General features: G+C 38.3%; 1 protein-coding gene across 4 annotated transcripts in view; it reads left to right on the plus strand.

Moving 5' to 3' along the window:
• The first annotated feature begins 6,336 nt into the window (after positions 1 to 6,336).
• The window catches only part of gbf1 (golgi brefeldin A resistant guanine nucleotide exchange factor 1), a 135,792-nt gene continuing 117,471 nt past the window's right edge, over positions 6,337 to 24,657 (plus strand). For 2 of the 4 annotated variants that reach the window (XM_042501783.1, XM_042501784.1), the window contains exons 1-3: positions 7,671 to 7,708; positions 15,131 to 15,235; positions 20,408 to 20,474. In XM_042501783.1, coding sequence (XP_042357717.1) covers positions 7,679 to 7,708; positions 15,131 to 15,235; positions 20,408 to 20,474 — 202 coding nt within the window. In that variant the 5' untranslated portion in view covers positions 7,671 to 7,678. The other 2 variants (XM_042501786.1, XM_042501785.1) reach the window with 2 other exon arrangements.

Here is a 24,657-nt window from a genome sequence, read left to right on the forward strand (position 1 = left end):
TCAGTTTGGACGAAGGAAATGTAATCAAGAGAAATCCAGCTGTTTCATATGCAGCTGAGCAGGGATTGAAAACGGATAGGTGGTGGATCAAATGAGGATATGCAACATAACTTCATGGTTATTGAAGGCGATTTCTAATTGACTGACTGCTTGCAATGAAGATTCAATCAATCTGTGACAACATGTGTACCACATTTGGATTGATTTTCTATGCTACTCATGAGAACATTGCAAATGTATATGCAAGGGCATGATTAAAAAAAGAAAGTTGTTATTGCGTCAGTGGTGCAGATGTATGGCTGATTCTGAGAGAGAGAGAGAGGGGGAGAGAGAGATAAGAGATTGAGATATTGTAGCTGTGCAATCCTTGCATGGACCTCTCAAGAAGTATAAAGCAAACACATATACATACATTGTTTTATGACTGATTGTTGTGTCACTGTATTGGTTGCATATTCCCTGAAATCCTTTGATACACTTACATGAAAGATAATCATAATATTAATAACAGATCATCATCATAAGATCATGCTCAGAGACAATATATATATATGCATGTTTATTCTCCCAAACGACAATATGATACAGTATATATGTGTGTGTGTGTGTGTGTGTGTGTGTGTGTGTGTGTGTATACACGTGCATATATAACATCAAATTTAAAGCTCAAAATCCTCAGCATATATTTATCTCTACGTTAGCATGCAAACACAAATTAGACAAAAACATTTCCCATATCTATTATGGAATAATAGGTATGGGAAATGATACAGGTAATTGGTATTACGCACTTGTATAGCACTTTTCTAGTCATCTGACCACTCAAAGCACTTTCACATCACAAGTCACATTCACCCATTCACACATACATTCATACACTGTTGGCTAAGGCTTCTGAACAGGGTGCCACCTGGACACATTCAGACACCCAGCCTTCACCCAGCCACCAAGAGCAAGTTGGGGTCCATTATCTTGCACAAGCAAACTTTGACACCCAGACAGTTGGAGCAGGGATTCACTTACTGATCCAACATATTCTTTCTCTTGGACCCTCTTGAAACTAAAGGAATTCTTATTATTAGGGCCCGAGCACCAAATGGTGCAGGGACCCTCTTGAAACCAAAGTAATTCTCATTATTAGGATCCGAACACCGAACGGTGCGAGCACCGTCTTGTGTAAACAGGAAGTGGTATGTAACTCTGCTGTAAATGGTCCAATATGACACAAACTTCACATGTTTGATAAGAGTCCCGCCCTGAACACATCTATATGACAATTTAAAGCAATAATGAGAGTGCCACCTATTGGCACAGGAAAGGCAAAGTTTTACAGTAAGATGTCCAGCTCCTAGCAGGTTGACACAATTGATCTCAAAATGGTCTAAAAAAATCTTTAAGATGTTGAGGATGCTTGAAAATGAATATTGAGAGTTTTCGTTGAGAGGCCTTACCAAAGTCAGGTGGACAATTTCGATGTTTCGACATGACATCAAAAACTGTTGTAACTTCTCCCCAGCTGGTCAGATCTTTACAAAATTTCACAGATTTGATAAGAGTCCAGGCCTGAAGACATCTGCAGTGCAATTTTGAATCTTACTCATAGCGCGACCTGTTGGTAGCTGGAAGTTACTTTTTTTACTCTTTGGTTTTTCCCCTGTAGCAGGTTAACTTAATTGACCTCATATCCAATAAAAGTACTGTAAAGACCTTCATGACGCACAAAAAATACACTTTTAAGTTTTCATCAAACACTGTTGCCAAAGTTACGCATTATTCGCCATAAAACTGGAAGCACTTTTTGAGAGACAAGGCATGTACCAAAACTTCCCAAACTTAGCACACACATCAGAAGCCCTATAATGTGATATTTGACATGATTTGTTTTTCACTGATGTGCCAAAATGGCTTTATAGCGGCCCCTAGGGATTTCAATGAAGCAGCCCCTGCAGTACATTTCACCTAGAGCTACAAAACTTGGGAGGCATGTGTAACAGCCCAAGACCTACAAAAAAGCCTCTTGGACCCATACCCTAAACCCAACAGGAAGTTGGCCATTTTGAATTGAATGTGCAATTTTGGCGTATTTTTGGCCATTTTCAGGGCTTGCAATGTTTTGATCTTCTACAGATTTCATCCGATTGACTTCAAAATCTAAAAATCCTGTCAGAAGGCCTGGGACATCAAAAGTTATTACATTTGTGAGTTTTCGTCACATCGTGTAATTGTTACTGGGCCAATCATATCCATGTCTCACCATTAACCAGGAAGCAGTTTATAACTCTGAGGGACATGGTCCAATCTGCACCAAACTTCACATGTTTGATGACTGTCTTGCCCTGAACACATCTACATAACAACTATTACCATTACTTTTAGCACCCCCTACTGGCAACATGAAATGTCATGGAAATTACACGCTTTCGTCTTTGATGGAATGCTCCTACAGATTGTATACGATTGACTTCGAATCTGGTGACATAATCATCATTAAAAAGATTTAATGTCATCTACCAATTGACCCCAGATTTCACAGTTGTGGTCAGGCTGCAGCCCTGAACACATCAACATGCCATTTAATATAATACTCACTGAGCCACCTCCTGTCAACTTGTACCACAACTATCCTTTGATTTTCATGAAGTTTACATGTTTTTTTCAACAAATGATGTAGACCAAGATGCCACAGATTTTTTGTGTCCAAAGGAAGTAATTCACCATGTGAAATATCTCCCTCAAGGATCCAAAGGCTCTACATACTTTTTCCAAGTTTCACTGAAATGGATGATTGCATCACTCAGAGTCCCTATAGTAGCCTTGACTTGGGAGGGGGTGCGAGGGCCCGTTCATCGCTGCTTGCAGCTTCAAGTATTATTATTTTTCCTTCCCTAGATTTGCATTTTTGGAGGTCTGAACATGCTCAAAAACTCATGAAAGTTGATACGCAGGTCTGCCCTGGCGAAAATTGTCATATTTTTGTGGTTTCACTAAAGGGCGTGGCAACATGGCTCCACAGCGCCCCCTAACTTGTAGCCTTAATGGCTGGTCTCATCTACAAATACGAAATTTCGGCACACATATGTATCATGCCCAGATGCACAAAAAACATCTCTTGGACCCACCCCCCAAACCAAACAGGAAGTCGGCCATTTTGAATTCTATTCTGATTTTTGGCGATTTCAGGCCTCTTACTTTTGCCATCTTGTCCTACAGGATTCATCAGATTGACTTCAGAATAGGTGAGTCCAGTCTCAACCCCTTGGTGATGAAAAGTTATCACAGGTCCGTGCAAAACTTTTACTGCTTTCCCATTACATGGTGTACAATTTTGATGTCTCGCCATAAAACAGGAAATTGTTGTGTACATTGGTGTACAACTTTGGTGTACATTGTCCGATCTGCCTGAAACTTTATAGGTCTGATTAGGGTCCCGTCCTGAACAAATCTGTATAACAATATTCAGTAGTCGTGATAGCGCACCTAGTGGCAACAGGGATTAAGGTTTTTTTTTTAATATTTTTATAATCTTGGCCTACACAATTAGTTGGATCCAGTTGAAATTCTCTCTGTATGATTTTAAGACTTCCCCGATTGAAATTGATCAATGGTCCGCGCAAAACCTTTGCAGTTTTCCCGTTATGTGGCGTACAATTTTGATGTCTCGCCATACATCAGGAAATTGTTCAACTTTGGTGAACATTGACGGATCTGCCTGAAACCTCATAGGGTTTACATACATGGTGGTGCGAATGCCCATTCATTTAATTATTGATAAGAGTTCCAAATTGATAATTTAGTGTATTTTATGAGACTGTTTGTTTTATTGATTGGCTTTCATTTTCCCTTTCCGGGAATGGTGCCCCACGAGGTGATTTAACATAAATGAAGTCACATTATGTAACATAATTAATTATTTATCTTTATAATCATTAATTATTTCTGATTATTTACATATTTTAACAATTGGTGACCCTTGCATGAGGCCTAATCACAGAAAGGGTTGCCCCATGTTAAAGCCAAATCTCTACAGGTGCATCACAAGATAAGGTATGTTAAGATGTTTTGTGTGTTTTATCCCTGTTAACCTGTGGGCTTTTCTTTTTCTGTTGTAACATGAATTAAATTAACTCTTAAGTTCTATACAAAAGTGTGAATACATTTTCTATGTTAGCTTTTCATTGTGATAGCATGCACACAGATTACAGTGGAGCAATGGCTTTAGAAGAACAAAACATGAAAGAGATGACCAAAAATGTTCTGAAAATCCATGTAACAAGTGGCTGAGCACAAAAAAAATGCTGTTTGTATGGCACTGTAGCTTTCTGTAACTATGTTTAAAGATTTGTGAGTATAATTAGCTCAGACATAAATAGGTCTGCAACTGATGATGATTTTATCTACTGATAATTGTTAATTTTTTAGTTAGTTTCTCAATTAATTGTTCAATCTGCAGAATATCTAAATATAGTAACAGAAAAGTTGATAAACATGTCCTTAAATCTGTGGGGATGCCATAAATTTGCAGGTTTTATTCATACAAAAGTTCAAAATCACAAATATATTAATTTTACTTCTGCATTACACAAGAGCAAGAAAGCAGCAAATCCTTCCATTTGAAAAGATAAAGAAAGCTTTGCATTTTTACTTGAAAGTGACATAAAAAAATAAAAAATAAAAATAAATAGTTGATTCAGCTAGAGAACCAAAATGTAATTCTGAGAAAAATAGTTATGATTAATTCACCTTTTCTGCCTTATCCCCAAATGTCAAAAATTAATTTCTATGCTCAAAAATCTAATGAGGTATGGTCATGTTACTAAAACATCGCATTCAGATTGTCAATAGTAACCTGTACAGAGATAGTATAAATCAGTACAGTTTTACTGTCTTCATCAGCTCCGTATGGTAAACAATAATTTTGCTGATAAATATAGACAAAACTAAGATGTCTCTCCCTCCACAGATTAATGTCACAAATTAGGTCCCTTACATAGGTATTAAAGGTTATTAACTTCCCTAGTGTCTATGGTTGAATCAAAACTCTATCTGTTAAAAAAAGAAAGTCCCAGCACATGTATTGGTAATCAAAATGAACATCTTACCCCACAATAATTTAGTTTATTTTTTATTTCTTTTAATTCAAATTTATTTTATTTTATTATTTTTCTTGATTGTGGATCCTCTTGTATGTTATCTTTTTTTAATATATATATCTTCATGGGAAAAAGGCAATGGGCAAGTTGATAATTAATATATTACAAATTGCAAGAAATTAGTACATTTAGAAAATTATTTGAAAAAAGCTAGTGAAAAATGTCCAGAGAAAAAAATGGGAACCCCATATATACTATAATTCCACTTACATATATATGTATTTTCTTGCACTTTTGTTTTGTTTTGTTTTTTATTTTACACAGATTTCCTGGTAATTCTTGGGTCATTCCTTCTTTCGTTGCTCAGTGCCCTCATCCACTGTTTTTGAAAAAAAAACCAAAACCCAACAACAACCAAAAAACAACAACATACCAATGTTTTAAAGTGTCAAATAATTAAAGTGTAATCAGTAAATCAGTTGTTTTATCCTTGTTTATCTGTTGATTTTACAATAAAAAATAGTGATCAAAAATAAAAAAACATTCTTCAAATCCACTTTTAAAAATAAAAAGCTGAGTATTCAAGCTTTAGGCCCTTTAAGTTTCTCCACCTTTCCCTCCATTGCAGCACTGCCTTCGTCTAACCACCCCTCTTTTGTCTCACAGGCCCTGTAAGGATATTAGAGGAGACACATACATTTTTATTAATAATCCAGCTTTGATTTGTATAGACCATGTTTTCGTCAAGATATGGACTGGGGCTTTGGTAAAGGGAACATTTTTCACATCATTTTACCTCACAAAAAGAGTCACTCTTTTTTGTTGTAGAAGTACCTCAGTGGGACACGGTGAGCCTATGAGAAGCCTGAGCCTGACATGAAAAGATGTCCACATAGTCCAGTTGACAGTGTGAGACTCTTTTTTTTCTGAGACTGCGCTCTTCAATTTAAACTACAGACCGTGCTTTCGTCATCAACTCGGCGCAACCAACCACTACTCCACTCTCACTCCCTTTGTCCCGCCCCCTATTTCTCTGTAACACAAGTGACATTTTCTTTTGGGGGATCCCTGTCATTCTATATGATTACAACATTTTCACAAAAGCGAATAAACCTTACACTTTAATTCTCCGATATCTTGTTATTTTAAAGACCCAAATCGCGCTTAGAATGACCAGTTTGTTCGCCTGTCAATCAAAACGCTGTCATCATGCTCGGTTGAGAGCACAGAGCTTTTCCACGTCAGTGTGTTTACCAGGAGCAGACTGACAGCTGCAGGAAGGGCTGCAATTTATTCACTTATGGAGGATTTTTTTGAAGAGTGAATGAATAACTGGTGTTTGGAAATATTACGTTATCACGCAGTGGAATGTCCAAAATTTTCCGTGTATCCTGCTGTCGTAGAGAACTGAACTTTGGACTTTTTCATTCACTGTTGGCCGGCTAGCCTGCTAGCTTGCCGAAGCTAGGCTAGCACTAGTTACAGCTGGACTCCATCTTTGAAATAGCAGCCACACACAGGTAATATCATTATTTCCGACAGCCGGCAAAAGCATGTTACGGTGTCTACCCACCGGCATTTTACTTTATAAAGTCAAGGATGTAATTTCCTGTTGTCCGAGAGGACAAACACTGAAGACACCTTAGCCAGTTGGCACGTTAGCTTAGCAACGTTAGTTAGCTGTGAGGTTTGGGCAGGTAATATAACGATAGGCAACACATTTATAAACTCTTCATCTATTCGACGAACATTGTTTTAACGGTAACGTTAGCCACGATTCCTCTCGTTGTGTATTTGTGCTGTCTTAGAGGGCTGTCAACAGTCTTGAGTTTGGTGGAGAGCTAGCATGTTAGCTTTGCCTTTGACTAGACGCGTCTGGTTTAGCAAGCTAATCTAATTTGCTAGCAGTCACCCTCCCAGCTTACCTGACAGCTAACAAACGATAGCTGCCTTTTATCATCTGCTTTTGTTGTATGACTGTATTATCTTGCACATATAACATCCCATGAGAGTTTTACTAAAACTATGTCAGATTCAAGTTGGGAGTGTCTGGAGCCCTGGCTTTAGCTGACTGTTTGTGTTTTTGAGAAGTTCCAGGCAGAGATGTTGTGCTATCCAGCTGACATCCGGCTGCCTGTTAGCACCGGTGTACAAGAGCAAGTTTGTTGAGCAGTGATTCATGTGCTTCATTGCTCTTCTGGCCGACAGTGTCACTTAGGAATCTCTTGTCATGTTAAGGGAGGTGTAAAAATCATCACCCGCCAAAGAAGTTCTGTGAACCCTTTTAATGTGGATCGCTATATCCTTAAAAGCAGGGAGCCTCTCTGGTCTCTGAGCTGTTGTTCTGTTGTAATACAAAGTACAGATCTGGAAGGAATACATGCATTAATTTAAGATTTTTTTCTGCGTTCTAAATGAGTAGATTAAGCATTAATTGGGATAATATCTGAATTGAGAATGCAAACTTTCTTGTTTCTATGTCTGGTACCCAGGCATACAAAGGAACCCTGCAGAACCTGGTTATTTTGTCCTGCTCAACAAAGGCCCTGTCTACACCTGGTTCAGAGAAAGACAAGGTACACCACACCATGTGGTCAGTGGCACTGTCATCTTTTGAGGTACACGCTCTGTGTTATAGCGACTACCAAAAAATGCACTTAGTCTGAGAACAAGTTAGTTTATAATGTCTGGGTGTCACTGGAGGTGGTGCATATGGGTCTGTAATCCAGCCTCCGATGATGATGATTGATTATTGTAATTAGTTTCTCCTTGTTATGTTGCACAGACAACACAGCACCATCCTCATGAGATTGCACTCCCATCCAAAAAAAACATTAACCCAGCGTAATGTCAACTTTACATCTTCTAACTCTTTTTACACAGAGATAGCACCTCAGGGCTCTTATTAAGTCCCTTCTTAATGGCTCTTTTGCATTTTTACACAGAACCAAACAATGGTGACAACATTATGCTCCATTGTGTGATTTTAAATTGGTTCCGCCATTGTGGGACCAAAAGAGGCATCAGCCTTTAGTGTGACATATAACATGCATTGGCAGCGCTTCTGAACATTAATTAAGGCATAACATGTCAATCACAATCATTTACCTTCACTGTTATTTGGCAGCTGATCTTATTCTCTGCTCGGAGGGTAAGGAGCTCCCAAATGTCATTGTTTTCCTCAATTTGCGGACATTCACGGCCGCTGTTCTTTTTGAATTAGCTGCTTTTTGCAAACAGCTGCTTTTTATATCTCCAGAGGTGGATCACTCAAATAACACATTGTCAAAACGTCACATCTGTGCCGTTGGTGAGCATCCATGGCCATTGTTATTGTGGTGTGTCCAGCACTGTTGGCCCTCATCTGCCCGTTGGTGAATAAAAGCTGCTGAGCTTAGCAGATTTTTTTCCTGATGGTTTGTGTTGTTGGTAAATATTCTTTTTTCTTTCAACATTGTATTATGTTGTTAATGTACTAACTGACTAACTAGTGTCAAGATGGTCCTCAAGTCTCCCTCTTTGAATGACGAATATAGATGACCTGTTTGCTGGGATGAAGGAGTTTTTACTCTCATGCAGATGCAGAACGTACATGTTGGTTGGCTCTCGGTTTGGTGTGTTCATGTGCAACTTTTGGCAGAGACAAGGCAATGTGAGACGACAAAGCAGAGGGCTTTCGTAGCTGCTAGTTCTCTGATGTTGGTTTGGTATGTCAGGGCCTTAAGAGACACACAGAGACAGGGAGACACAGGAAGGGGCTTAGCCATGCAGTGTGCTGTACACAGCTCTAAAATAAAATAAGATTTTACACATTTTAAATACCAACAGTTGTAAGTGTGCATATAGCATGACAAACCTGCCGGTACTTAAAAACAACAATGCATTTATTCTTTTTGCAAATGGAAGTGATGTACAGGTTTATTTGCACATACACTCCCTACTTAGCATAAGTAACAGTCTGATAGTTAATTGCATCGACTGTCTATGGTTAGTCCAAGTGGGTGATTATGGTGGCTAAACTAATTTGCCTTTAATATAGCCCATCCTGCTTTTTTTTTTTTTTTTTTTTGAAATGTCTCTGCAGAGCTCTGGTACCTATAGTGCTGTCAGTGTTTGTAATGTTACTAAAAACCAGGCTAAGTTAAATGGCTTAAACAACAGTGTGTTGAACATACACACAGAAATAAAGAAAAACTTTGTGTAACCAACAGTACAGTTTCCATCATCTACCTACATAAATTAATAGGTTGTCACCAGAGATAACACAAGAAAATAAAAAAGAACAAAAAATTATTAAGAGCTGAGAAGTATGAATTCATAATTTGTTGAAGAGAATGACACCTATGATGGGTCTGTCACTCAACATCAGCACGATATCCCTGTCGGTCCCTGTCTGACCACATTCTCAGCCTACTGTAGGAAGTAATCCCTGCAGCATACGTTGAATTATGCATGAATGGTATTCATCTAGTGTGAGAATGTGTAACTGATTTGCAGTACTTCTTTCATATATAGAATGAATTAAGGCAGGTGAGCATGAGATGTATTCACTTTACCAGGAGCTAAAATTAATACCGTATTATCAAATGTTTGCTAAATATAGGAATGACTTTATTTATATAACACCTTTTTATTTCTATAGCACCTGGACAGGAGGAGGATGGTCTCCCGTGGGACCCCTCCCTTCGGCTCCTTTTACCAACCAATAAAGAAAACTTAAATAATAAAATAATAGTATAATGGTATGGGAAACACTGGTAGTGATTTAAAATAAGTTAGGGAGGCTGCAAGATGGGTTTCAACAGGGAGACTGTTCCAAAGTTTTGGGCACCTGACAGCAGAAGCACAGTGTCCTTTAGTTGAAAGTCTCAATTGAGGGACTGATAGGTTTTTGGCAGATGATCTGTAATTGCGTGCAGGTACATTGGGGCATCAAATTTGCAGATGTATGCAGGTGGGAGACCATGTAGTGCTTTAAAGTAATGAGTAAAACCTTGAAATCAATTCTGAAGTTAACAGGGAGCCAGTTCAGGGCTGCTAAAATGGGGTTTAAGTGACATCCTTTGTCTGAACCAGTTAACAGTCTCACTGCAGCATTTGGTACAATCTGAAGGTGTATGCTTTACTGTCCAGGCAGGTAAAGAGTGAATTACAGAAGTCTTATCACAAGAAAAAGAAAAAAAAGGACTGAGCAACATTATTGACATCATTGTTGAAAGTTTGGAATCAGAGATGACTCTCAGATTTCTAGCAATGGACTGAACAGAGGGAACTAAGATGGGAAATGTGTCATTGAATACTAATGTGTTTAATGGCCCAAAAATGATTATTTCCATTTATCTTCATTGAGTTAGAGGGATGTGTTACTGTCTGCTTGTAAGAACTTATAAATAAAAATGAATAAACAACAAAATAAATTGCTCTGCAGTCCATTGCAACCCATTTTGTAGTGAGGTAGTCGTTCACAGGTAGACTTACTCAGTTTGCATGTGAACGCCTGGTTCAGTGTAGCTTGACAAGGCTGGCTGCTAGTGTTAGCATGCTTTGCTTTGCTTTGAGGTGATATTTCAGGCTTGAAGCTTGAAAAAAAAAAAGCCATTTCTTATATCTATCTATCTATCTATCTATCTATCTATCTATCTATCTTTCTTTCTATCTATATATATATATATATATATATATATATATATATATATATATTATACACACATACATACATACATACATACACTGAACAAAAATAAAACGCAACACTTTTGTTTTTGCTCCCATTTTTCATGAGCTGAACTCAAAAGATCATTTCTCTCAAATATTATTCACAAATCTGTCTAAATCTGTGTTCGTGAGCACTTCTTTGCCGAGATAATCCATCCCACCTCACAGGTGTGGCATATCAAGATGCTGATTAGACAGCATGATTATTGCACAGGTGTGCCTTTGGCTGGCCACAATAAAAGGCCACTCTGAAATGTGCAGTTTTGCTTTACTGGGGGGTCTGGGGGGGTCAGAAAACCAGTCAGTATCTGGTGTGACCACCATTTGCCTCACGCAGTGCAACACATCTCATTCGCATACAGTTGATCAGGTTGTTGATTGTGGCCTGTGGAATGTTGGTCCACTCCTCTTCAATGGCTGTGTGAAGTTGCTGGATATTGGCAGGAACTGGAACACGCTGTCGTATACGCCGATCCAGAGCATCCCAAACATGCTCAGTGGGTGACATGTCTGGTGAGTATGCTGGCCATGCAAGAACTGGGATGTTTTCAGCTTCCAGGAATTGTGTACAGATCCTTGCAACATGGGGCCGTGCATTATCATGCTGCAACATGAGGTGATGGTCGTGGATGAATGACACAACAATGGGCCTCAGGATCTCGTCACGGTATCTCTGTGCATTAAATATATATACACACACACACACACACATATACACTTTTTTTTTTTTTTACTGTACCTGCTGTGTGTACTGTGCAACTGTATTTTGTCAGAACATATGCCAACCTCAACACCACTGGTTTATATTGGAGCTGGTGGTTTGAAAAACTGAATTCCAAGTGAAGACTTATTTATAGGACAGTGATTTCAACTATAAGCCTATCACTTGTCTCTCCATCCTGAACTTCTATCTGTCATACCTTTTCATCCTCTTATAATTTTCAAAACCATGTATAGGCTGCTTACCATGAATTTAAAAGAATATGGGGCCTATGCCACCTTATTCTCTGCATCCATTTTCAATCTTTTTTTATAGGCCTTCAAAATTAAAAGTTGGCCTAGAGTATTATAGTTATCTGCCATGGCTTTCATGACACAAGAAAAAAAGGTTAATCCAGCCATTTTGAGCGTTACTACTTGTTCAAAATATGAGCAGCATGTCATTTGGATTTTGTTTTTGGTTATCCTTATTGGTTTAGGCATTGTCAGGTACACATGGAAATTTGCTGTTTGGTTCTTAGATTCTTTATTCATTAAGGTGAGAGTTCTTAGTTTGACTTTAAGCTTGGTGACCTAATTTTTATATACTTTCTCGCAGCATTTCAGATTTTCATATTGGATATATTCAGTGTAAAATTATTGTTTATCCAGAGCTTAAAATGAATTTCAGTGCACGTACAAGAATTGTAGACAAAATATGTTTGCCATGAGAAACGTGGTTGGTTCTGTGTGTGTGCATGTGTGTATCCATCTGCTAATCTTGCAAACTACTGGACTAGTCAGTTTCATATTTAGTGTGCATATTTATTACTGTGCTCAAGGACCTTGTATTGTTCACAGTTGTTTAAAAACCTGTCTACTGACTGTTTTATTTTAATGGCATCATTAACTGCTGATGACTCCTGGTAGGGACTGCATGATTTTCAGAAATGGGCAGAAAACAAGAAGACCACATTTTGGCCTTCGGTGTGGCTATTCGGGTTTTTCTTTGTGCACAGTGTATGTATATTTATATATAATTATATACACACCCACACAACACACACATATACACTTTTTTTTTTTTTTACTGTACCTGCTGTGTGTACTGTGCAACTGTATTTTGTCAGAACATATGCCAACCTCAACACCACTGGTTTATATTGGAGCTGGTGGTTTGAAAAACTGAATTCCAAGTGAAGACTTATTTATAGGACAGTGATTTCAACTATAAGCCTATCACTGTGTCTCTCCATCCTGAACTCTATCTGTCATATCCTTTTCATCCTCTTATTATTTTGTATAGGCTGCTTACCATGAATTTAAAAGAATATGGCCTATGCCACCTATTCTCTGCATCCATAAATCTTCCTTCAAAGTAAGAGTATTATCTGCCATGGCTTTCATGACACAAGAAAAAAGGTTAATCCAGCCATTTTGAGCGTTACTACTTGTCAAATATGAGCAGCATGTCATTTGGATTTTGTTTGGTTATCCTTATTGGTTTAGGCATTGTCAAGGTACACATGGAAATTTGCTGTTTGGTTCTTAGATTCTTTATTCATTTGAAGGTGAGAGTTCTTAGTTTGACTTTAAGCTTGGTGACCTAATTTTTATATACTTCTCGCAGCATTTCAGATTTTCATATTGGATATATTCAGTGTAAATTATTGTTTATCCAGAGCTTAAAATGAATTTCAGTGCACGTACAAGAATTGTAGACAAAATATGTTTGCCATGAGAAACGTGGTTCTGTGTGTGTGCATGTGTGTATCCATCTGCTAATCTTGCAAACTACTGGACTAGTCAGTTTCATATTTAGTGTGCATATTTATTACTGTGCTCAAGGACCTTGTATTGTTCACAGTTGTTTAAAAACCTGTCTACTGACTGTTTTATGGCATCATTAACTGCTGACTCCTGGTAGGGACTGCATGATTTTCAGAAATGGGCAGAAAACAAGAAGACCACATTTTGGCCTTCGGTGTGGCTAAAAACTGGCATCCAAAAAAAAGTTTGGTCTCAATTTGAACCAGAGCATCTGCAGATTATTTCCATTCCTGATGTGTTATGATCAGCCAAAGACAGTCACAATATGAGATAATTAAATCACCATTTTATTATCTTCACCACCTTCTTGAATGTAAGGGAACTGGGAGGGATAATTCCACCGGGCCCAGCTGTGCCATACTGACGCATGGCTGCGATGCGGTTTTGTTCTGTTCTTTGCACTGCATCAAACCACACCAGGAGCTAACAGAAGTTGAGCGTTTTGTATGCTCAATTTTGTAGACTTACAGAATTTGTGAATTTGTTGATTTTTCTCGATATTTGTGCTTCTGTCCTAAGTATGTAAGTAAAACGGCAGTTTACAGGTTTCTTTCTTTGTCTGTTTGATATGTGTTATATTCTACTTTGCTTTGTGGTAGCCTACACACACAGTTAATACCAGTGAAGTCCAGTTATTAATGACAAGGATCAAAGATTTGAGGCTGTGTTTTAGTTATTAGATTAAATTTATCCCCATAACTATATTGTGTTTATATTTAACATGCAGTGAATGATGGAAAAACAATCTGCCTTGTGCAACTCTCTGCAGCTCCATCAAAAGTAGATGAGGCATGTATTTTTGGGATGCGTCTGAAATGTGCTTTGGCGCATTTGCTTGAATTATAAGAAATGTGTCCAATAAACCTGTGTGAGTGCTGGTTTGCCTAGTGGAAAACCTGCCCTCGGTTGAGTGAACTTTTCTAGTTCATTGATTGGTAAATGAATTGATCCACTCACCTAAGTTTAAGGTTGTCTGTCCTATTGTGATTTTAGCCCGATAGTGAATTTTGATTACTGTAATGGATAATTCAAGTTTTAAAAAAATAATTTTCAGATAATAAACAACATTATCGATGGTGATATGTTAACAATATTTACTTTAGTATTTCAAATCACATAAAAAGATAAGCTCATGTTCTTTCAGTCAAAGATATTTAGTTCCTTTTTTTTTAACCTCAGTTTTACATCAGACAGCAGTTGTGTGCAAATGCTCATGAAGCATCAGTCCTTTTTAAACTGTCCAATTGTCCTGTCCGGAGCACATCTCCTGAGGAGCTGAAAAGACAGCATGGGGACAGACTGTCTTCACCAGAAATTCAATCTGCAAAAATATTTTTTCAGTCATAGAAAATGGCATTGTTTTTATTTATGAAATATTTTTTTATTCCCTCTGCCCACTGTAGATTTTAATACCCATATTAAAACAGAGGGACTTAATCCGTCAGTATAGATGCAGTTTATGAGGTTACAAAATATGGACTGCTGGTGTTTTAATGATTTAGTTTCAATGAATGTTAGTGTATCTGTTTCGTGAATGGAAGGAAAAAAATCCAAACAACAACTATACATTGAAAAACATTTTCATTACTCCAGGGGTTTTGCTGTGACAAATTTTACAAAAATCTAATTAAGTCATAATTTATCTAGACCTGACAACAGTGGTATCTTGATATTAGAATTGGGTAACAATGAAGTTATATAGAGGAACTATAGTAAGTGATATTATAGTAATTATCTGTAAACACTGGCTTAGATTTTGTCAAAACCAACTGTCCCCTCTTGTGTTTTTATTTCAGAAGAGCAATATGGTGGACAAGAATATCTACATCGTCCAGGGTGAAGTCAGTACTGTTGTTGGTGCTATCAAGAGGAACTCCAGATGGAATACCCATACTCCACTGGTAAAGGCTATCCAATAAACACTCTCTGTCTGTCTGTTTGAAGTTTAACATAATGATTACATTTACTAATTTTGACGAAGTTAAGGTAAGATTTACGTAAGATATGAAAACTGAAAATCAAAAATCCTTCTTTTTCCACTTATCTGTAGTGTTATTTATCAATCTAGATGGGTTGTCGAGTTGTTGATTGTAGGACTTTGTCTGCCGTTGAGATGTCTGCCTTCTCTCCAATATAATGAAACTAAATGGCACTTGGCTTTTGGGTCTCAACGGCAAGGTCTCTTCCCAGAAATCATGACCTGGTTACTCAAAATAATCCAAAGGCCTTACAGGTTTCATGAAGAACTATTTTCTTTCAATCAAACTACACCTGCCAACCGCATCACCATGCAGAATGAGAGCATATCCCCATGGATGAGAGAAAACATAAATATTCTAAATAATTGTTGGTTAGCTGTCTAACTTGAGCTCACTAACTTTACAACTCATCTGAGCAGGACACCATTAATGATTGCATTTTTAGCGCGAACCTCTTGTCATTGAGTAAATACACAGGAAGTGATCTCCCAGGCAACAACCTCCACTCTGCTGTCTCTGAAAGCACTGAGAGAAAATACACACTCCTGCAAGGGCAGCACAATTCTCTTAACATGTTGTTTTGGGTCTGCAAAACAAACAAACAAACAAAAACAAACACCAAAAAAAGTCGAATGGGATACATAAGCCAGATTGGATTTGTTTGCTCCATTTATTTCCTTCAATTAAGTCAATTACGTCAAGTCAATTTTATTTATAGAGCCCATTATCACAAAACATTGTTTGCCTCAGAGGGCTTTACAGTGTACGACATCCCTCTGCCCTTAGACCCTCACATCACCCAAGGAAAAAATCCTGAAAAAGGACCCCTGTAACGGGGAGAAAAAAAAGGAAGAAACCTCAGGAACATGGTTGTAGTCTTGTCTTTCAGAATTGGGACATAGAAGTACTGCCCCACAGAGTTAGACTATAGTGCAACAAAGTCTTAAGCCTTTCAGGAATCAAAACCTTGGGCACTTCCTCAGTGTCCAAATCTTCATAATTAGTCCTTTGGATACATTTTGAATCAGCCATTTCTGTTTTATATAAAATACTCTTAGTGCCATTCTCATTACCAGAAATTATTGGTTTTATTGCACACATTCAGTTTAATACATCCTGAGATTGATTCAACTACTTCATCTGGTTTCATAAATAGTTACAATTGTGTGTCGTCAGCATAACAATGACAATTTATAGTGTTTTCTAATAATGTTACCTAGAGGAAGCATATATAAAGTAAAAAGGATAGGTCCAAGCACAGAACCCTGTGGCACTCCGAAGCAGACCTTTGTATGCGTGGACGATTGGTCATTGATGTGAACAAATTGGGAACAATCTCATAAGTAAGATTTAAACCAGGTTAGTGCTGTTCCTTTAAGGCCAATTAACTGTTCCATTTTGTGCAGCAAGGTGTGATGGTCAATGGTGTTAAAAGCAGCACTGAGATCTAAAAGGATTAAAACAGAGACCAGACCTGAATCAGAAGCAATCAATAAGTTGTTATTAATTTTTACTAGTGCCATCTCTGTACTATGATGAAGTCTAAAGCCTGACTGAAAGTCCTCGAATAAACTATTATCTTGGAGAAAGTCACAGAGTTGATGAGCAACCACTTTCTCAAGAATTTTAGAAATAAAGGGGAGATTAGATATCGGTCTATAGTTAGCTAAAATCTCAGGATCGAGAGTGGGCTTCTTTAGAAGAGGTTTAATGACAGCTATTTTAAAGGACTGTGGTACATAGCCCGTTAATAAAGACGTATTGATTATATCTAATAAAGAATTGTCTAATAAGGGTAAAGCTTCCTGGGGATGGGTGAGTAAACAGTCGGCGAAGGTCAATGGGGGAAAAACGGTCCAAATAAATTCCAGGCCTTGCTGCCATATCCAAGCTACCTGAGTCCGGGGTCAGGTCAGTTGAGGGCAAGAGGTGATGTATTCTATCTCGAATAGTTATAATTTTATCATTAAAGAAAGTCATAAAGTGGTCACTGCTCAGGGCCAAAGGAATACAAGGCTCTATGGAGCTGTGACTCTGAGTCAGCCTGGCTACAGTGTTGAAAAGAAACCTGGGATTGTTTTTATTTTCCTCAATTAATGATGAGTAATAGTTTGGTCTGGCATGGCTGAGAGCCTTCTTATACATTTTTAGACTACCCAGCCAAACTAAATGGGACTCTCCGAGGTTGGTTGAACGCCAATTTCTTTCAAATTTTTGCGATATTTGTTTCAGTTTGCGGATCTGGGGGTTAAACTGTGGGGCTAATTTTCTTTGTTTCATTATTTTCTTCTTGAAAAGTGCAACAGAATCGAGAGCTAATTGCAGTGAGCCAGTAGCATTATTGACAAGACTGTCAATTTGAGAATAACTTAAGTTAGTAGAGTATTCTCAGTCATTGTAAGACATGGTAATGATGTCAGTGCAGAAGGAATCAGTTTCTTAAATTCAGCTACTGCTGAATCAGATAGACATCTAGAATAGTAACTCTTGCTGAGAAGCTTGTAGTTGAGTAATAAAAAAATTTAAGTTATTAAATAATGGTCTGACAGAGCGGGATTCTCGGGGAAGACTAATAAATCTTCAATAGAGTGTGGTTGTAGCGATGAGTGGGTTTATGTACACACTGACTGAAGCCAATTGAATCCAAAAGCGTGGAGAAAGCAGAACTAAGGTTATCACGATTAACATCCATGTGAATTTTAAAATCCCCTGCGATAATTACTTTGTCTGATATAAGCACTAAACTTGATATAAGCTCAGAGAATTCAGACAGAAATTCACAGTATGGGTACACTATAAGAAACAGAATTGGCTGTAGAGTTTTCCAGGATGGGTGAGAAAAGGCTTTTAAATTAAAATAAACTCTAAACTATAGTTTTTTTTTAATTTAAAAGCCTTTTCTTAGTCTTAGACTTAGACTTAGCTTTAGGGTAAATTGCTAAGCTTGAATCAAAAATAGCAGTAACTCCCCCTCCTTGGCGGGTGTCGCACGCAACGTGACTATTTATATGACCAGGAGGAGTGGATTCATTCAGGCTAACGTACTTATCAGGACAAAGCCAGGTCTCAGTGAGGCATAATAAATCAATATGATTACCCAATATTAAATCAGTGACTAAAACAGCCTTTGTTGATAGGGATCTAATGTTTAAGAGTCCGCTTTTAATTCTCCTGTTATGATGCTGTATGACAGGAGATGTATTCATTTTTATGAGATTTTTTTGTACAACTCCCCTTTTGTTTATTTTAGAATTAAACAAATAAAGTGGTCGGGGGACAGACACCGTTTTTATAACATTTACATTATGGGTGTGTGACTGTGCTAGAGGAAGGTCAGAGAAGCGTGCAACTCTGCACCCTGGTCCAAACTCTGTGATATCATGGCTTTTGGCCATATACTCGTCCTTCGACAACCAGCGGTTGAGTGATGACATGTGGCTAAACATGTAATCACTGGTCACATTGGGGAGGGGTCCAGAGAAAATTATGGTGTCCGACATCGTCTTTGCGTACTCGCACACCGACTCTATGTTAATTTTAGGTGTCACAATTGAACAGAAAATGTTTTTTCCTACATAGTTACCAAATGATATAAGCTCTGAACAAAATCTAAAATATGTTTGCAAGTATTAGAAATACACATTAAGAAACCAAAACAAAAAAAATGCAAGCAGTGCCTCCTTGGTAGTGGTAATAAATATATACAACAATAACAACAACAATAATTCTAACAATCACAATCATATACAACATAATAAAGTTTATCTGTATAGCAATTGTTTAAAGTGTTTTCCACACAACAGACAAAAATCTAAACAAAGATAAAGAAAAAAAATTCAAATGGCAGAATAGGGCTCGATGTGGCTAAAAATATTATCACGATAAAAATATCGATATGGATAATTATAATGATAAATGTCAAATCATTATTTTCTTAAAGTTTTAAGGCTGATTTTTGCTCCTGAGTAAGTCTGAGAAACCACACAGCTAATTTTGGTTTAAACTATTATTTATTGTCAGAACATAACAAGCATTTGGCAAAACGTAGAACATTTCACAAAGCTGAAATGAAGAAAAGAAAAGAAATGTTCATGGGCGAGTATTATGTGATTTTATTCTAATGAAAAAGTCAGGTTAACTTGCTAATTTACCATTAGCTTTAGATGACTAACTGCTCAAACAGCAACTCTAGCGAATGCTATGTAGTGAATTAATTCATGGGGAAGCCCAGTGCTATAAGGTGGTCAAGACAGTCATGCTAAAAATGACTCTGAGTGTTTTAAATATTGTTGGAACTATATCAGTCATGTATAGCTGTCGTGTAGGTATTATCAACTTCTTCTACACCTACAAGCTTACTTCTTCCTCTTACCCACTATAGGTGTAAGGGTAGTTTAGGAAAACAAATGTGCAGATTATACAACAGTCAAAATTAGTTGTAGGCTAAACAATATCAATATGTTTTAAGAAGTGATTTAAAAGAAAACATCTAACTGAGCTCAGCTGCCCTGACAGCAAACCTACAACCACCTCACATCTTAAATGTAGACACAAGAACAGGCAGCAGATATTTGAGCACCCAGGCTGCTCACAGGTTGGTAAATGAAGCATAAACAAGGAAAATAAAAGAGAAATTGTATTAAAATGGAATTCTGGGGAGGACACCTTTGAGCAAAGCTGTCCTTAGCTTCTGAAGTGTTAAAGGATTTTGGGTTCTACACCATAAATGGAAAAGTAACATGCTAATTGCAAAAAAAAAAACATGGTTGTAGTCTTGTCTTTCAGAATTGGGACATAGAAGTACTGCCCCACAGAGTTAGACTATAGTGCAACAAAGTCTTAAGCCTTTCAGGAATCAAAACCTTGGGCACTTCCTCAGTGTCCAAATCTTCATAATTAGTCCTTTGGATACATTTTGAATCAGCCATTTCTGTTTTATATAAAATACTCTTAGTGCCATCCTCATTACCAGAAATTATTGGTTTTATTGCACACATTCAGTTTAATACATCCTGAGATTGATTCAACTACTCTGAATGGCAAACAGCATCTGTCCTTCCATCATGTTCTTATCCTGTTTTTTTCTCTGCCCAGGATGAAGAACAGGACCCGTTACTTAACAGCTTTGGCCACGTCAAGGAAATACTCAACAACATAAAAGGTGAATGGGGCTGTTGTAGGTGGGGTGTAAGGTGATGGTATCACTACCAAGCTGTTAAACTTAAAGCTTTCACCAGCCTAGATGAACCACACCAAACCGGTACCACATTCAGTCTGAACTGCACAAAGTACATCAGGTGTAAAAGGACTCTGAATCTGCAAAACTGCAAAACACTGTCAGTCTCATTCAGTCACTGCTAATCAAAGACAGTACAGTGGAAACTTGCTGTTATTGTTTTGGCTTTTAATTTTCCTTGTTTAATAAAAGCAACTGTGAATTTCAGCACACTCATTGCTTTCACAAAGTGACTTTTCCCGTTTTTGGAGGAGATATTTCATTAATTTTCACAATAAATGCCTCGGCCTTTCACATTTATCAATATTATCTCACAACATCTTACAGTGTCAGTGAGCTTTGCAGTGTTTTCTGATTAAGTTTTTTGTTCTTCCTTGTTTCCTTCTTATGAGGAGACAATGGTAAATTGTGGAGATTCACCCACTGATTGGCTGGTGACCAGAATTGCAGGATTTTCAGTTTGTTTGGCCATGACAGGTCATCGGCCGGTCAGTCTCAGATACAGTCACTCCTGTGCTGATCAGATTTACATGCATGCATGGCATAATGGCTAACCCCACCAGCAGCAGTACAGACAGTGAGTATTGTCAGAGCTACTGCAGTTTGTTCTTTTTGCAGCCTCTTGCATGTCATTCCAACACATTCCACAAACACTTGAACAAACAGCAGGGTGATATAACAGAATAGAGTTTTTAGTTTGGCCCATGTCCCATTCACTTAAATAGAGGGGGGCGGGCTTTATGATCTATACTGCAGTCAGACACCAAGATGTTGTGGCATCACTTCTGGGGAGCTGTCATGTCGTCCATCTTTATATACAGCCTTTGGTTTCAAGCTAAGGGGAGGGCTTTTATGTTTCAAATATAGACTAGATTGTATTAAATAGTTTACATCACTCAAGTTGCGTATGAGCTTGCTTCCTTGGCTGAGCCTTCAAAACTAATTTGACTACAGGAAGATATTTTCAGTTGTTTAACAGATGATGATTGTATATTGCTGTTGATTTCAGATTAACTGCTTGCATGGGGAAAATCTATGTTTTGTTTTTTTTTATTGTTTTTGTCATTCACCTCAACTTGTTTGAATGCTTAGCCTATTTTCAGTTAGCAGAAATTTAAACAGAGGACTAAGAGGGCTGGTAGGTGAGTTATCCGTCCTCCTAATATCAAGATTTGGTGAAACTTGGTAAGACGCAGCTGTGTTCAGAGTAAATGTGTGTAGAATATCCAACTTAAAACTAATATCACTGCAGAGTGGCGGCCGGTTCGACCACAGTGATTGTCTGCTGTTGCATCTTTTTTTTGCCTGATGGAGCGCTGTCAGTGTCCTCTTCTCACTCTGTGATGTTATCACTTATGAATGTGTTTTTTACTGCATGAGAAAATGGACGTGTTGCATGCACAAACTGAGGTGTATGAGCGTGAGAAAAGTCAGTTTTATGAGTTCTATGGTCAATAGTTGGCAGCTGTACCAAGTTACATGCACCAGTGCATGTAGAACTGAGAATCACATGCACAGCTCTAATTTTTCATGCACTTCTGTGCGAATGCATGTGGCATTTTCTGCTCTGCATTAGGGTGCATTCACATCTGTACAAAGAGCCGTCCACGTATGATCCGATCACCCAGACACATGTAAAAACTAGGTTTATTCAGGCCCTAAGTGTGACTGATCATCTGTGAGTCCAAGTGTGTGTAAATGCAGTGGTGGTGTGTGACAGCACCCTTTCTTCTGAGAGACCCAAGCTGGCTCTGAGGACAATCCTGCATGTTGTCATGCCTTTGCAATGAGAGTCTTGGCAGCTCCCACAGTCCTACAGCTCCAGTTGTTGTAGTTGTGAGCACTGGGAAAGATGCAACACATGGAGCTGCACAGTCTGAGCCCCCACTGCTGCTGCCTGCCTCCAGGGAATGTCTGTGCTGCTGTGAGATGGACAGGCACTGCTGGTTGAGGAAGAATCACCACACTGGTTAACCCTCCTCTTTCCTTTTCCTCCCCCTATAACCCTTTCCTTTCAGCCCTCAAATAACCAAAAGCCTGTTTTCCTCTGTCACCCCCACTTAAACTGATTCTATCACAGATATTGTATTTGACTAAAATGGAAGTTGAAAATACAAAAAAACAAAACAAAACAAAAACAGCTTTTTTTCAGGTATTTGCATGAAGTAATGAGTCCATGTCAAGGATGTTTGAAAGCCTTGTTGCATCCTCAAGCCCAAATCCCCTGTGCAGCCAGTTTGTGAAATGGTACATCCATGCCCTGATGAGAGACAAAATGGAGATCAAATAACCACAGTAGAGCTCAATTCTGTGCTTGACAGACTGATCAATTTGTTTTGTTTTTCAGCAGCATAACAACCTAATAGATTTCTCATACAGAAACATAGCAACATTTTGGAAGGGGATCTTGTGGGTAGGCTATGTTCTGCTGCTGCTTTGAGGCTTCGCAGTGGCCCAGCTGTCTGCTTAATGAAAGCCCAGTAATTCCATTCACTCGGGTGTGTATCTCCGCTCCCTCTAACAACTAAAGCCAACCAGCAAAGGAAATATGAATGAGTCCCCACAAGGTTTCTCAGCCCCTCTGTCTGTCTTCTCTTATTTTCTTTCTTTGCGTGTTTCTCTGTTGCTCTCTCTGTCTGGCTGAAGGTTTCGCTGCTCTGGCGGTCCTGTTCTGTTGTAACTAGTGTGATTGACAGGGCCATGTGCCACAGAGTTGGAGAGTAGTGCAGCTGGAAGTATATCATCTGCAATTTTAGTTGGGTAAATATAGCAGGGAGTCTTGTCAAGCAGAGAGATAAATTGTTCTGGGAAAGGAAGTCTTGTCTCTCTTTTCCGAAAGCAGGAAAAAAAAAAGTTTCCTTCTCCTCCTGGAAAATGTAAGGTCCCCTCTCAACTCCTGAACAATGAGAGCACAGTTGAAAAAGCTAGGCCAATGATGGACCATGTGTTGTGATGCTTCAGCTCTACCTTGCTCAGTCAAGCCAGGCAAATCAGTCCCAGGAAGCAGGGGTCTTTCCTCTGATTCAAGTGGGATTCGTTTGGATTGAGCCTGATATCTAATGCCCCATCCCTAACCTTATTAGAGCCAGATCATTGAGTGCTTTCCACAGCTTTGTGGCAAGCATCTGTCTTTAAATATGCACTGACTTGCAAGCAATAATAGTGTTTTCTGTCCTCCAAATGTTGTTTTATTTTAAACTTACAACGTACACAGTGGTACATGCTATATATTAGGTTTGGACAGTATCTTCGTATTACAGTATACCAGGGTATTTAGAAATTTTAGCATCTAACTTGGTGAATTAAGGATTTATTTCAACTAAAACGGCGCTGGTGATTGTTGGAACAGTGGACTTACTGACTAGATTACTAGCAAGAATAACCAAGACGATTTGTATTTATCAGTCTGAAAAGCTGAAAGTAAGTAGCGCACTTGCCGAGGTAAAACCACAAGTTCAGTTCTGGAGTAAAATCTAGGGGCATACGAGTTTATGTCATGATCAGCGTTGGGCTTGTACCTAAAAAATTTCATTTACTGCTCATTATTTGTTACACTTTTGGAAAGTAATATTACATATTACTCCCTGCCAAAAGTAATTCATTACACTACTCCTATTTTCATCACCTTTCGTTACACCACACAAATTGTGTGAGTGTCAGGGTCATCTCCAGTAAACACAGCAAAAGCTAAATAGTTTGTTAATTTTTTTTTTTTTTTTTATCTGGGGGTCTTCTTTTTCCTGTGACTGGTATTTTCTCGTATAAGATCTGTCTGAAAGATGGAGAATCAGTTTCATCCAGTACATATCTATTCACAAGTTTCCTCAGTGCTGTGTCTCTAGCATAGCTTGCAGCTGTCCACTATTAAAATCCAGTTTGGGTTGTTTAGTCATAGTCGGGCTGCAGCCATCCTCTGCAGTCACCTTTGGTATTTCCTCAAGTTTCATGTTGTTGTGCTGCTGGTTGAAGACAGTGTTTCAGGTCTTAGTACCACTACCTGCAATGGCATTCTTGTCATCTTCCTTCCACACAAAATACAATTAATGGGAATATTTTCAGCTAGTGAAGTGAAGCATTTCCATCTCCCAAGCTAGCTTGCTACTTTGAG

This window comes from Plectropomus leopardus, chromosome 15 (genome assembly GCF_008729295.1).
Source record: "Plectropomus leopardus isolate mb chromosome 15, YSFRI_Pleo_2.0, whole genome shotgun sequence".
Taxonomy (NCBI): domain Eukaryota; kingdom Metazoa; phylum Chordata; class Actinopteri; order Perciformes; family Serranidae; genus Plectropomus; species Plectropomus leopardus.